The sequence below is a fragment of the Dendroctonus ponderosae genome, unplaced genomic scaffold (assembly GCF_020466585.1).
Source record: "Dendroctonus ponderosae isolate FM_Combo_2020 unplaced genomic scaffold, Dpon_F_20191213v2 Dpon_F_20191213_1, whole genome shotgun sequence".
In the NCBI taxonomy this organism is placed as follows: Eukaryota; Metazoa; Arthropoda; class Insecta; order Coleoptera; family Curculionidae; genus Dendroctonus; species Dendroctonus ponderosae.
The window spans coordinates 48,005,054-48,018,742 of record NW_026017110.1 but is presented as its reverse complement, the minus strand read 5'-3'; the positions used below and the strand labels follow the sequence as shown (position 1 = coordinate 48,018,742).

At 36.8% G+C, this 13,689-nt stretch overlaps 3 protein-coding genes across 4 annotated transcripts; 2 read left to right on the top strand and 1 right to left on the bottom strand.

Annotated features, from left to right (window-relative positions):
• Positions 1–71: 71 nt before the first annotated feature.
• LOC109536591 (centromere/kinetochore protein zw10) lies at positions 72–3,755 on the bottom strand. Its single transcript, XM_019902876.2, has 5 exons — positions 3,417–3,755; positions 3,001–3,363; positions 1,434–1,960; positions 1,184–1,360; positions 72–1,000 (listed from the first exon to the last, which is right to left on the bottom strand). Exons 1-5 carry the CDS (start codon positions 3,557–3,559, stop codon positions 222–224), a joined length of 1,989 nt encoding a protein of 662 aa, XP_019758435.2. The 5' UTR covers positions 3,560–3,755; the 3' UTR covers positions 72–221.
• A 638-nt stretch (positions 3,756–4,393) lies between these two features.
• On the top strand, positions 4,394–10,541 carry LOC109536579 (sorting nexin-27). 2 transcript variants are annotated; one of them, XM_019902849.2, is made up of 10 exons: positions 4,394–4,903; positions 5,371–5,473; positions 5,701–5,917; positions 6,033–6,226; positions 6,422–6,572; positions 6,635–6,795; positions 6,855–7,044; positions 7,504–7,682; positions 7,739–7,843; positions 8,007–10,541. In XM_019902849.2, exons 1-9 carry the CDS (start codon positions 4,644–4,646, stop codon positions 7,805–7,807), a joined length of 1,524 nt encoding a protein of 507 aa, XP_019758408.1. In that variant the 5' UTR covers positions 4,394–4,643; the 3' UTR covers positions 7,808–7,843; positions 8,007–10,541. The 2 variants fall into 2 exon arrangements, with proteins under 2 accessions (XP_019758408.1, XP_019758407.1); XM_019902848.2 differs by having other exon boundaries at positions 7,739–10,541.
• A 283-nt stretch (positions 10,542–10,824) lies between these two features.
• Positions 10,825–13,616, top strand: LOC109536578 (fidgetin-like protein 1). Its single transcript, XM_019902846.2, has 6 exons — positions 10,825–11,217; positions 11,378–11,965; positions 12,025–12,299; positions 12,442–12,575; positions 12,937–13,164; positions 13,226–13,616. The coding sequence occupies exons 1-6, from the start codon at positions 11,138–11,140 to the stop codon at positions 13,544–13,546; spliced, it is 1,626 nt and encodes a 541-aa protein (XP_019758405.1). The 5' UTR covers positions 10,825–11,137; the 3' UTR covers positions 13,547–13,616.
• Positions 13,617–13,689: the final 73 nt, after the last annotated feature.

Sequence of the window (13,689 nt, the reverse complement as noted above, 5' to 3'; positions counted from 1 at the left end):
TATAGGTACAAAAAGTATTATATACTAAGAAAAATTATTATAAATTTACTTGTTTTATGCTAATTAAATATTAAAAAACAAATATTTTTTTCAAAATGTGTATTTAAAAAATATTTCTTTTTGCTACGAAGTATTTTCTGCTATTTGGGAATTCAAGGCTATTGCTCAAAGTCTTTTTTCACTGAAGAACAATGGAGTGATCGCATATTGCGAATAATCAATTAACTAATTTGAACTGAATTCAACTCGAACACAAACTCGTTCAGCTTATCCCAGAGCGGTACATAAAGAGCCATTTGATCTGGAGTGATAAACAACTTCGGGGCTCCGTTTAAAATCAAGTTGATCACATCGAGCAGTTCTTCTCTTACGCCATTTTCAATGTTTTTGAACTTAGATGTATCACTTACAAGGTGTTTGCATAAAACGTTAACAAAGCTTCCAATGGTTTTGTTGTATTTGTCAAACGAGAGGATTTTGCGCCAAACTCTTTCAAGTTTTTCTAGCTGCTTCAAACATTGCCGAATACATTTTTTGGTGTTTGGTTGTAGTTTCATTATAACAGTACCATCCAATTTAGCTTCTTTCATTGTTTCATCGGTCTCCTTCAGTTGCTTTAAAACGTACTGAATGAATATGTGGCGGCCGGTTGTGGACATATTTATAGCTTCTGCTAGAAAATTGAAAAAATCTAGCGGCTTCAAGTGTTTGGCATACAGCTTATCCCATGTGGCTGATTTGCATGCGATATACAGGCAGTTGTTCATAAAAACGGCGGCTGCTTGCGGCATTGCATTATCAGAGGATAAGTATGGCTTGTGGAACTCCGGCACAAAAACACAATACGTCGACATAATATTGCAAACTGCAATAAAACGTTTCGCATCACTATCACACTTTGGTGACTCTACTGCGGGTGGTTTGAGTAGCTGATCACAAAAGATCAATAACTCTTCAACGTGTCTTGAAACGGAGCATTGTGGAAATTCTAGATTGGAGCCTGCAATTCAACAGGAGATAATTTACTGCTAATTCAAACTGGGTGTTTTATCTGGGGGCGTTTTGAATCAAAAATATGTTGTCCACCCTGTAAAACTGGTTGTTTTTTAAATAATTTACTGTGTCAAGCAACAAATAATTTGCGTGATTAACCAGCGGATAGATTTATAAATAAATATCGCACCTAAAGGGTCCTGCGGATTATGTGCCACACCAACTTCGACTAAATCGAGCAAACTTTTTTTCATGATTTCCTTTGCTTGCGTTGTATATTTTCTGCACATTTTATCAATGCAAATATTTTTTTCTTGGCCAACGTACTCCAGAATGGATGGAGTCGCACTAGTAAATATTTGCGATTCTGAAAGGAAATAAAAAATAAAAAAATACATTATCACCGATCACGTTCGAAACGTTTTGCAAATGTTGCTCACCTAACAACGTTTTCTGTAGCTTATCAGTAGCATCAATAACGATCTTGTAGTTTTGCAGTTCCTGAACATCTGAAAGTATGGTGTCTTTCAAGCAATTTTTCACAATTAAGTCAGACAATTGACTATTAAAATCCGCGCCAATATATTGCAATACTGTGGTCGTTTCTGAGATGGTATAAGGCAAATTGGCCGCCAGGAAATTTACTACTTGCTCCAGATTATTAAAAACGGTTGAATAATTCGCTTTGTTACGCGATTCTTCGCGGACAGTCAGCAAATTATAAGCAGCATCTTCGTTTTCCGTCAATATTACGCTCTTATTTATAATAGGAACAAAGATATATTTCCACAGGTCGTTTGCTAATTGGTGCAAAAATGCCTCGCGTTCAACGCAACTGCACAATGCTGAAACAATGTTCTCCATTTCTTCATTTTGCTTTCTTATTTTTATTGTCGTGGTATATTTTGCGTCATCGCATATTATGTCGATGTTATCAGCAAATTTTTGGCCCAATTTTTGATGCAATCTAGAAAATCATTTATCAAATAGTAACTAGATTTTCATATCCAGGGTGGTTTTTTAGTGCGATAGAGTCCATTATTTCCGATGGTGTTGAACTTTCGAAAAATAGTTTCATATAAAAGTTGTTGACACCCAAAGTGCGCACATTTAAAAAATATCCTACATGATACAGAGTGTCTGAGAAAAGCGAGGCAAGATCAAAGTGTATTTTTCTAAATAGAACCACAGACAATTACAATAGTTAATTCTTAACGGATCCGTGGTGAATCGAAAGACGTATTTTTTGTATCTTTAACTGCTTTTTTGCTTCTACAATGAATTTTCAGATACCACGTTTTTAAACAAAATTTTACTGAAATGGCCATAGTAAGAAACGTCGCCAACGTCGCAAGTAAGAAAAAAACAATTTACGGTGCATATGCAGCGTTTCAAGCTGCATTCCATGAGCTAATGAAAAATGGGTAGTTCTATTTAAAAAAATGCACTTTGATCTTGCCTCCCTTTTCTGAGACACTCTGTATCATATAAGATATTTTTTAAATGTGCACACTTTATACGTCAACAAATTTTATATGAAACTATTTTTCGAAAGTTCAACACCAACGGAAATAATGGACTCTCTCGCACTAAAAAAACACCCTATATGTATATATTTCCTAAATGTAAAAGATATCATTCAGATTCTGCAGAGCCGCTTAACGTTGAATTTAGATTGCAATATTTATATGCAAGGTATCACAAAGTGGAAGTGAAAAACGTACGTTTCCTACTTCCCTACATATCTCCACATGTAAACTATTGGTTCAAAAATGAAGAACAAGAATTGTTAGTTAATGGCTTGAAACTTTCAATCATTTTTCAATCGCAACTTTACGGTGCTAATCTGATTAATGTTTAGTCGGTATCCCGCCAGTACAACAACCTGAAAGTCGGCGATTGGAACTCAATTAATTAAATTTTCCTAACTGTAAGCGAGCGGGTGATAAACTGGAAAACTTTTTGTAATTGTACTCCCGTTTTTATTTCTCTTAAAACGTTACTTACGTACTCTCCCTATCCGCCACCACCATTTGAAGAGTCTCAACAGCTTTGCGAATACTTTCGTCTGTGGGAACATCCTTGAAAATATTTTTTAAGGATTGTATCGCTTGATCACAGCCATCATATTGCGCGTGTTCTAGCTGATTTTTCAAATCATCAATCAATGTTAGTATGCTTCGAATACTAAGCAATCCCTGTAGGGTGCATTCAACTATTTTCAACTTTTCTTGGACATTTTTGGGGAGGTTTCGATTAACAGCAGATTGCAGTTTTGTGTTCAAACTTAACTCAATCCTACCCTCCAACTCATCTAATGCTTGTTGGCATCTCAATAGTTCTGTGACATGCATCCCATTTAATGTATTTCTGTAAATACCTTCTATAAGTTTTGATTGATTTTCAACATTTAAATCACTTACCGATGCTTGTATTTAACAAATACATCATCAACATGTTCCAAAATGTGTTTTCTCAATATTTCTATGTCTGTGCGTATGTCTGAAAGGCTTTGATTAAGATCTACGTTCGTTGCAGCCTCCAAAATGTTGCTAACAAAACTCATGATCGCCAAAAAATTGCTAAAATTCTTATCCAGAAATCTTCTAAGTAGGAGCAACTGCAGTAGCAATAAGTAAGATAAGGCGACGTGTTCGCAAGAAGTATTTTCTAATACTTTTTGAACCGTTTGCCTGCAATAAAACAGTTTTTTAATTTTATTTTAATTTGCGTCAGTTGGATTAGTTTTGGCAGTTTTGGTTTGTTTCGCATAGAATTGTTTTGAATATTTGCCATGTTGGTGGAGGCTTGACAACACCTTTGTAGTCCATTGTTTTCTGCTTGTATTTTTTTATAATGCTGTTATAATATAATTTTTTAAACTGCTGTTATATACAGGCTGTGTTGTGAGCACTTGATTCTAAGTGAAACAAACTTTCTAAAAAAACAAAATAGAGAGAAAAAAACGATCTGAGCTAAGTTTTGCTATGAAAAAATGACCGGCTTTTCTGATATTGCCGGGCAAAACTGTTCCAAATTTTTTTTTTATATCGGTAAACCGTTGCGACCGATTTTAATTTGTTAATGAAATACGCTTTAAATTTATTTTAATTTTAAGCAATCGAATTTTTCGTTGACTTGGTGCAAAAACTACCACAACTTTTTATTCTGTAGCTGGAATCAGCTGATTTTTTTTAAGTTCATGCACTAGTGCTTTTTGAAGATTTCTGCACTCTTATTAAAACTCTGCAACGTCCATAGTTGTTCTTCTTCTTCTCTGGTCGAATGACGTCCATAGTTTTTGCAAAAAAAAAATTATCAGCTTATCTCTTGAGGTTGCAAGTGCGACGTTGCCAACACACGGTTTTAACCATTTTGATTGTATTAATTTGCATGACGTCTATCAGCTGTTGTTGTTATTGACAGTGACAGTTTGGGGAAATTAAATGTTTTCATTCCACCCATTCATATAGTTTACACTGTGCATTTAATTATAGTGTTTCGTTACGTGGAGATTTCGGACTACAGTGATATTTATTTAACGATTAACAATGTGTAGTCTGAAGGCCAGTAACTCAGTTTGAGTAGACCAGTGTTTCAGTGAATCGGTTGTGGACAATGTAAAGTTACTTCACTGCGTCAAAGTAAGAATGGCCGACGGTCTTTCGACCGCCGACCGTATTTGCCGTATTTCCAGCAATATGAAGACCCCGGTTGGGCCCCGCGTGGTAACCATCAATAAAACGGAAACAGGTTTCGGCTTTAACGTACGCGGGCAGGTGAGCGAAGGTGGGCAACTTCGCAGCATCAATGGAGAACTATACGCCCCCCTTCAACATGTTAGCGCTGTACTGGATCATGGGGCCGCCGAACAGGCTGGCATCCGCAAAGGGGACCGTATTCTCGAAGTGTGAGTACTGAAAACATTTTCTGGCTTTATCTGCATGCAGTATTAATATCGATTTAATGTACACATGTCTGGTTAAGCAGACTGACCTCAAGCCTCAATACGACATTTGGAATGTGGAAAACTCCAGCTTTGTACCGTTCAGGTTATTGTAAACCCAAGTTTTGTTTAAAGTTTTAATTTTCGCCAGAAGGTCAATGAAATGGACAAATTAAGGCCGGCCAAAGTTTAACGTAAAAGCGACGTGATTGAAACGTTTCACCCGATTATCTACTTTCTTCATTATTAATTGGTTTGCTTTTAGAATTTTAAAATCGGGATTCAATTATTCACTGAAAGAGCACAGCAGATCACGAAATATGTTTCTTCAAAGTACTTTGCTATATTAAGGGCTCGTTAAATTTAATTATTTAAGCGACAATTTATTGTCGCTTATTAAAAGTACAAAATGTATTGTTTTGGTGTTTCAGAAATGGGGTAAATGTTGAGGGCTCCACTCACAAGCAAGTGGTGGATCTGATCAAGTCAGGTGGCGATGTTCTGAAGCTGACTGTTATCTCAGTCACCCAGCAGGTAAGAAAATATTAAAAATATATAATATATCTTTCTAGGAAATTACCTTAATAAAAAACTTAGTAGATCAAAGATAAAACTATAACAGATTGAATGCAAAAAGCTCCCAAGTTTATCTTTTTAGAGACTTATAACGCCCATAATGATTTCCTGGGCAACTGCTGGGGTTTGCCAAACAAACCCAGAAAGCAACCAATTTTTACTACCTTTTTTGTGTAATTTTTCAGGAGGCTGAGCGATTGGAGCCTACAGAAGAGAGCCAAGTGTACTACGATTACAGCGAGAAGCGATCTTTACCTATCAGTATTCCGGATTATCATTACAATGAATGGGGTGGCGAGCGGTATGTTGCGTTTAACATTTACATGGCTGGGCGCCATTTGTGCTCGCGAAGATACCGGGAATTTTCCAAGCTGCATCAAGATCTGAAGAAGGAATTTGTTGGTAGGTTTAGCTCGGTTGGCCGATCTGGTTCATTCCATCCCTACATAGATTTTTCGGAAAGCACACCCTAACGGGCAAAACATGCATTTAACACAACTGATTTTTTCTTTTAAAGGGTACAATTTTCCGAAACTGCCTGGAAAATGGCCGTTTACTTTAAGTGAACAGCAACTGGATGCCCGTCGAAGAGGATTAGAACAGTATTTAGAAAGAGTCTGTGCAGTTCGGGTAATTGCTGAGTCAGACATCATGCAAGAATTCCTTACCGATCCCGATGATGAAAGTAATAATATTCCAGTGGATTTGAAGGTAAAGGAGTGATATTGCATTTGAATATTTACTACTCCTTCCTGAGTTAGTCGCATTAAAGCAAATAAAAAAAAACGAGTCTTTCTTTGCCTGATATATTACAGATTTGTTATTTTGCGTGAACATAAAATTTCCCTTGTCGAACCGTTAACATTGAATATTCTAGATTTAAGGACGATTTGATTGAAATTCCAGGTATTGTTGCCAGATAGAGAAGTGGTAACAGTAACTCTGAAACGAAGCGCAAATGCTGATGAAGTATACGCAGCTGTAGTGAAAAAGATTTGTATGAGCATAAAGATGACAAAGTATTTTTATCTTTTCGAGATCGTCGAATACAACTTCGGTGCGTAATATTAGTGATGAAAATCAGGGTCAACAAATAACTGTGTTTTTTATTGGTCATAGAACGGAAACTGCAACCAACAGAATACCCTCATAACTTGTACATTCAGAATTATAGCACGGCCACAAGTACATGTCTCTCTATTAGGAAATGGCTTTTTTCGATACAGAAAGAGCTCACTTTGATGACGGATGTCCAAGCCACTTCTTACATTTTTTGGCAGGCAAGTCAAACGTGCGAAGCTAAGTAAATGTAGACGCTAATGTTATAACATCCTTCCAGGCTGTGGATGAAGTGAATAGAGGCTATATAAATGCAGGCGAACGGCTCTATCAACTGAAAGCCCTGCAGGACAATACACGTGCAGCTGAATACTTGAAATTAGCACGCGAATTGCCTGGGTATGGGGAAATAGTATTTCCACACTGTTCGTGCGACTCTAGGAAGGATGGCCATGTTATTTTATCAATAGGTGAGAGGAACTCTATAAATTTTGAAACTTTCTAGTGGCTATTTGGTTCAGTTGGAAAGATGCGAATTTTTAAAGAACAGAACGCAAATGACTAAGAACAAAATTGAGACCGATATTTCGTAAGATGGAAAAATTCAGACTTTCGGGCGATTTTTACGAAACTTTCAGCATTTCTAGGGTCAAGTGTCTTCTGAAGATGGTGAAAATTTCAGGTTGCTATTTAATTGAGTTGCGAACATGCGAATTTTTTATTTATGGAAAGAGCGCAGCTGAGTGAGAACAAAGTTGAATCCGATATTTCCTAGTGCGGTAAAATTCAGACTTCTGGGTGATTTCTACCAAACTTTCCTCATTTGCAGGATCAAGTGTTTTCTAAAGATGGTGAAAATGAGAATTTTTGGACTGCTTTAAATGAAAAGATGTTTTCTTATATATTAATTTGATTCGTTTCACTTGCAGGCATTAGTGGAATCAAGCTTCATGCATGCTTGGAAGATGGTGTTTTGGAAAGCCAAGTGGTGGTTTTAGAGTGGGATTGTGTAAGGCAATGGGAAATTGATGAGGAAGGCATGGCGTTCTGTCTCAAGTACAACAGACAAGACAAAACCCCTCGATGGCTGAAAATATTTACACCCTATGTAAGTCTGTTGATGCCTAAACGATTCGCTAATCATTCGTCTAATGAACTTTTCAGCATCAGTATCTTCTCGACTGTTTCGAGAAGGTAATAGAAGAAAGTAAATGGTTGGACACTGGTGATTGATTCTAGTGCCATGATTGGTTCTACGTTTGATTCTTGGTATTTTTTTCATTTATTAAATCGGGAACACTGAAATTATGCGAATATTTCCCTTAACTTAATGCGCATATCGTTGAAACTTGATTTAATTCTGTTTAATACTCGTTTCTTGACAATTATTTAAATACGCGGAGATTAAGCTCAAAGCATTTCTCTGTTCTAGGCAGTTGAGCAGTCGTTACTAGTTCTTGGGCAAAATGGTTTCCTTTCCTATGTAGGTAATTTAGTCTATTAGATACAAAAGTACTACTTCTAAGACGTTTCTAAAAATAAATGCAAAGTGATGCAACCAACCAGAGATCAGATCTAAACGGGGAAAGTGTGTGATAAGTTTCAGTTAACTTTACTGTGATATACGAGGTTTCTTAGTGAAATGAATGGTCAGGATTTGTGACTTATTTAATGGTTTAATGCCTCCTAAAAGAGGTAAGTTTTTCTTCGTGAAACAATATGAAATAGATTTAGTTCCGCTAAATTATTCAGTATTTGCCGCCGTTTTGTTGGATCTCAATCAGTTGAAAGACACATACAGGGGCTTCAAATTATACCTGTCGATGGCATTTGAAAATCCTGCATTTTATGAAAAACTAACTGGTCTTCTGATAGTAAAATGTCTTAGATTTTTCATTTCACCACCGAAAAGCAGTATTTGGTTGCATCACGCCGTGTTGAACGTGTACAAGTAAAACATTTGCCCGAATTCATAAATAGCTCTCTGCATGTTATAAAATAGTAGTCAATATTATTATGTGAAGACTATAAACGTTTAGTCAATTTTGAAACTGCGTTAGATAATTGAAGGGGATTTGCTTCAATTTCCTTCTATTGTTAATGTTAAAAACAACTTTCTATTCCTGTTTTTGCTCCAATTTTCACTCTTTCAACAAAAAAGCTCTTCCTATCATATGTATTATACAGCTATGAATAGCATAAAAGTAGTTAATCAACAAATAAATTTAAATAGTCCAGAACTATGAGTAATAGATAAAAAGAATAGTCGAATTTTAAGCCATTTACACATCATTGCATCTTACGGATCATGACGAATAATACAAAATCATTCTTGGAAAATAGACTAACAAAATCACAGGGTTTTGATAATTTTTTAAAAATTGTTGAAACTACCCAGAAAAAGTGGGATTTGTTTGTTGCAAATTGGTTTTCCTGTTAAGTAGTTGCCTGGTTTAAATGAATATTTGAAAGGTCTATTCACAAACGGCTATTTAAGCTCCCGAAACTCTAAACGCTAAAAAGAAAAACGGCGTTAGCAACAGCGAATTATTCATTAACATTCTAGATTGCGTTTTTGAGGATCTTTGCCAAGTAAAATCGAATTATTGCCCACTTTTAAAGCATCTTGTATTCGGACATTATTTTCAATAAGGCAATGATTTGCCAAGGCTGGATGGTCCTTTATTACATACTCTCCTTAAAACCGTGGTAAAATAATGATTATTTTACAAGAAATTAAATTCGTCTTTGAGATTGTGATTTTACGTATTGAGCTGTGAAAGTAAGCAGTGAAAATCTGCGTGCCATGACCAAAATGGCATACGGAATTTAATTTATTTATCCGTTTTTCGAACAATACTAATTGAATAGGTGGATTAATTATGTCATTTTGAACCTAAAACTCGTAACATCATATGTATTTTATTACTTCTGTATTGTTGAACATTGAAGGACATTTGCATAAAGTTAAAAAATAAAGTGGGAAACTACTGGAAGGTAGATAAAGGGGTGATTGGATTGATTAAATTGGAGCCAACGCTTAGGCTGAGATCAATTGAGTTTAGATTTGCGTGTTGGCACCGAATTTTTTGTTGTTAAAAACCCGTGCTTATCAAGGGAATTTTCACTAATTCTCACTAATTAAATAATAATTTTCACTAATTAAATTTTTACTAATTTTATCGGCTCTGTAAAATTTGTGAAACCCAAAGATGCAAATTGTATACTTTTTTTTAGGAAAATCCGAAAAAGGTCATCGGTATTTGTGCATAACAAATTTGCTGTTTGTTTAATTTTTGCAGGAGCAATTTTTTCTAGAGCGTAATTTCCAAGACGAGTAGGTTTATTTTTCATGTTTGTTCTTCATCGCCACTCGCGCGATTTTGGCTTTTAATGGTAATTTTTTTTTGGTTTTTTGCCGTTTTTGTCTTTCTTCGGACTAATTTTTTTGCCAATTTAGTTGGTTTCGTGCCTTTTCCCGTTTTTCGCTCTATTGCAACTGTATTCCCATCAGGAACTTCTTTTTAAATTCGCTCAGATAATCACCTCCTGAGGATTGGCCACGTTCTTAAATATCACCCTGTATAATGAATACGCTGTAAAATATTTTGAAATTATTAACTTTGATAAAACCGCATTAATTTTGTATAATTTATATAAAAAACAGCTTTTGCAAGTTTTCCAACTTGATTTTACTTTATGCTTATGCCTTCCGTTTTGTAGTTCTCCATTGCCGAATAATTTGGAGAAATAGACGAACAAGTAAATTTTAACTCTAGCATTTTTAATAAGAATACGAATATTATTCACGTTTGTATTAGTTGTACTTTTTAAATGAAATTAAATTATTTGACTGTTGCATGTATTATGGAAAAAGTGTTAGTAAATTGATTGATTAATTGCACAAAATCAGTGTTAAGTTTATTATAGTCTGATAGCTGGATTATATACGATTATTAAGCAACTAGAAGGTGGTTTGATTAGTGCTTTTGATTGAAATTCCCAGTGCTTCCCCCCGGAGTTAACGACATTTTCCTGCAAAAGTGTACGCGCGAGTTCAACTACCGATGGTGGCGCTGCGAATTCATGACATTTATACCATAAAACAATACTTACACACTTTTCGATCTGTTTCTATTTCTTTAAAAGCTTGTAAAAGTTGATTAGGACAAAAGACAACCAATCGCAATCAGATTTAAACACTAATGTCAACAAAACAAATGTCAAATTACTACTTAACTTGTAGTTATGATTTTAGCCATCGGGGCGCTCCGCTAATATCGATTTTTGGGAATCAAACTAGCGAAGAATTTTGCCCAGTCCCGTCTTTATCTATGCTCAGTCCTATTTGCTGTCCTTCTCTTGTGCATGTCAATGGTTGCTGTGAGCATACAAAGTAAGGTTATAACCGGAATGAAGCAAAATTTTCTTGGTGTAAACCACAAAATATCCCCCCTTATGGGGTATGTCCTGTGATGTAAACAACTTGTACATGTCTTCATCTATGGTAAACAACACAATTTCCATTTATAATTGTAATAAACTGTGCTGGAATATTTGAAAATGGACTCACTAAACGTGTACGAAATTGCGAATGTTCAGAGAGAAAATATCCTGCTGTTTTTGCAGGGCGCTTCTGAAGGGTAAGTGTTTAATTTCTCTTCCATATTTGCATAGAGGAAACAGGGGAACCCGATGATCAGGCCCTTGGGTTTGCATCCAACACTATGCTCATCTTAAGGAAAATTCATTTGCCAACCACTTTTTTTAGTGATTTTTAGGGGTCGTTTTTTCTTTTTCCAGCTTGGACAATGCCAGCGCCTGCCACCTCCTGAATCAGAAACTTGCTCAATACACAAGCACAGTCTACAAAGGTGGCGATAACATTTACAATAAGCTGTTACATGAGATTCGGTCGAAAATGGACACCGAATTTACTCTGAGAGTCCCGAAGCACCTTAAAAAGCTGGACTTAAACGCCCAAATTACCAAACTGGATTGTTCTGAACAGGGACTACACTGTGCCAAATCTGAATTAATCAGCGAATCCGAACTTAAGCAGTTTGCGGACTGGTTTGCTGCGAAACAACAGCCATCTATATTGCGCAAATTTACAGATAATGAGAGCAATATAATTGAAACTCCGCAAGTCTTGCAAAGCAAATCTCAGTTTTCGGGTGCTGGTCGAATTGCCAACAGGAAAACTGATTTGTCCCAATTCACCACTGCCAGGCACGAACTGGAGAACCAGAAATTTGCCAGAAAAGTAGGCACAGGCCTGGGCCAGTCTTATTCAGACGATAACATCAATACGGAGTCCAGAAAGAAACTGGGCAGTAGAAGAACTGCCAAGGGCAAGTTTGTGTCCCCACTTCTAGCACACAGAGAAAGGTTACTTTTTTATAGTTTAGTCGCCTATGTGTTCACCACAGTCTTGTTTTAACACTCAGCGAATCGAAAAATGAAGAAAAAGGAAGTTCAACGTTGGTGGACGACCGGCTGAAGAACATTGATCCCAAAATGGTCGAGCTAATAACCGCAGAGATTATGGATAAAGGACCTGAAGTGGCCTGGAACGATATTGCTGGTCTGGAATTTGCAAAGGCTGCCATTCAAGAAGCGGTAGTGTGGCCTTTATTGCGGCCCGATATTTTTACAGGATTACGCAAACCGCCAAAGGGTATATTGCTCTTTGGACCTCCAGGGACTGGTAAAACTTTAATCGGTAAATGCTTAATTATTTCTGTTAATGATTGATGCGAAATTGTGGCCTTTGTGAGTTGAATACTGCAGGAGGAGTTTCACAAAAATGTCTTGTGGTTGCAAAACGTTGGCTTTTCATTTAATGCAAATTGTCATTTTTCCAGGAAAATGCGTTGCTTCCCAAAGCAAATCAACATTTTTTAGCATCAGCGCTTCATCGTTAACATCGAAATGGATTGGGGACGGCGAAAAAATGGTCAGAGCTCTTTTTGTGGTTGCCCGAGTCCATCAGCCCTCTGTAAGTAGATAAATATGAACTGAGGAACAAGAAGATAGGGTTTTTAGATTTATTTTTTAGAAGGGTTTTTCCATCCCTCGCGTTTTCAGCTGTTTGCGTTTGAAATTCGAATTTTTAAACAGAATCGTCAGTTTTCCCGCGGGGAACAAACTAGTTTCAAAAAATTCCCTTAAACTCGTTGATGATGGTGGAAAGTTGAAACTTTCGGCACTTTATATTTTTTTAGGTTCAGGAAATCCACAGTTTCCCTGTGGAGAAATAAACTAGTTTGGAAAAATTCCCCTGAACTCGATGAAAGTATTAAAAACACCTTTATTCGAGTCAATTTTTGGTTGTTGCACTTACTATCCAGATTTTCTAGGTGATTTTTATTGACGAAGTCGACTCGCTTTTGACCCAACGAAGCGACACCGAACACGAAAGCTCTCGGCGTATAAAAACTGAGTTCTTAGTGCAGTTGGATGGAGCCACCACCGATAGTGAGGAGCGACTTTTGGTTATTGGGGCCACTAATCGGCCTCAAGAGCTGGACGAGGCCGCACGCCGACGTTTCGTTAAACGCCTGTACATTCCCTTGCCGGAACACCAGGTAAAATGTTTAATAAAACGGCACTAACAATGGATGCAAAACTGACCACAAAATTTGTTAGGCCAGAGTCGATTTACTGAAGCAGCTGATGGGCAGCGAGCGACATTCTTTAACGGATGACCAAATTGAAGCCATCGCCCAGCAATCTGCGGGTTACTCGGGAGCGGATATTAAACACTTGTGTTCTGAAGCTGCTCTGGAGCCGATCAGATCACTGGACTTGTCGAATATTGAAAATATTCAGGCTTCGCAAGTGCCGTCCGTATCGGTAACCGATTTCCAAAAGGCCCTAAGCAAGGTAAGGGCCAGTGTTTGTCCAAATGATTTAGTCCAGTACCTGCGCTGGAACGAGACTTATGGTTCTGGAATTAGCTTTGTTTGACTGTGGCATAATTTTTCGTGTTTAAATTATAGTAGTTTGTGTGAAATGAAATATATTTCTCGGTTCGTAATGTTTTTAGTGCCACTATTCCGCATACAAAACAGGTAATACATTTTCAGCTTCATGTATATGTTTTCGGCGCG

Bases quoted from the DNA above. Each gene is read 5' to 3' on its own strand.
- LOC109536591 (XM_019902876.2), bottom strand. From the start codon at position 3,559: ATGAGTTTTGTTAGCAACATTTTGGAGGCTGCAACGAACGTAGATCTT. The intron at 3,364-3,416 runs GTAAGTGATTTA...AGGTATTTACAG, and splicing joins TTTGTTAAATACAAGCATCG to AAATACATTAAATGGGATGC. The intron at 1,361-1,433 runs GTGAGCAACATT...ATTTCCTTTCAG, and splicing joins GCTACAGAAAACGTTGTTAG to AATCGCAAATATTTACTAGT.
- LOC109536579 (XM_019902849.2), top strand. From the start codon at position 4,644: ATGGCCGACGGTCTTTCGACCGCCGACCGTATTTGCCGTATTTCCAGC. The intron at 5,918-6,032 runs GTAGGTTTAGCT...TTTCTTTTAAAG, and splicing joins TCTGAAGAAGGAATTTGTTG to GGTACAATTTTCCGAAACTG. The intron at 7,045-7,503 runs GTGAGAGGAACT...TTTCACTTGCAG, and splicing joins CCATGTTATTTTATCAATAG to GCATTAGTGGAATCAAGCTT.
- LOC109536578 (XM_019902846.2), top strand. From the start codon at position 11,138: ATGGACTCACTAAACGTGTACGAAATTGCGAATGTTCAGAGAGAAAAT. The intron at 12,576-12,936 runs GTAAGTAGATAA...CAGATTTTCTAG, and splicing joins CCCGAGTCCATCAGCCCTCT to GTGATTTTTATTGACGAAGT. The intron at 13,165-13,225 runs GTAAAATGTTTA...AAAATTTGTTAG, and splicing joins TTCCCTTGCCGGAACACCAG to GCCAGAGTCGATTTACTGAA.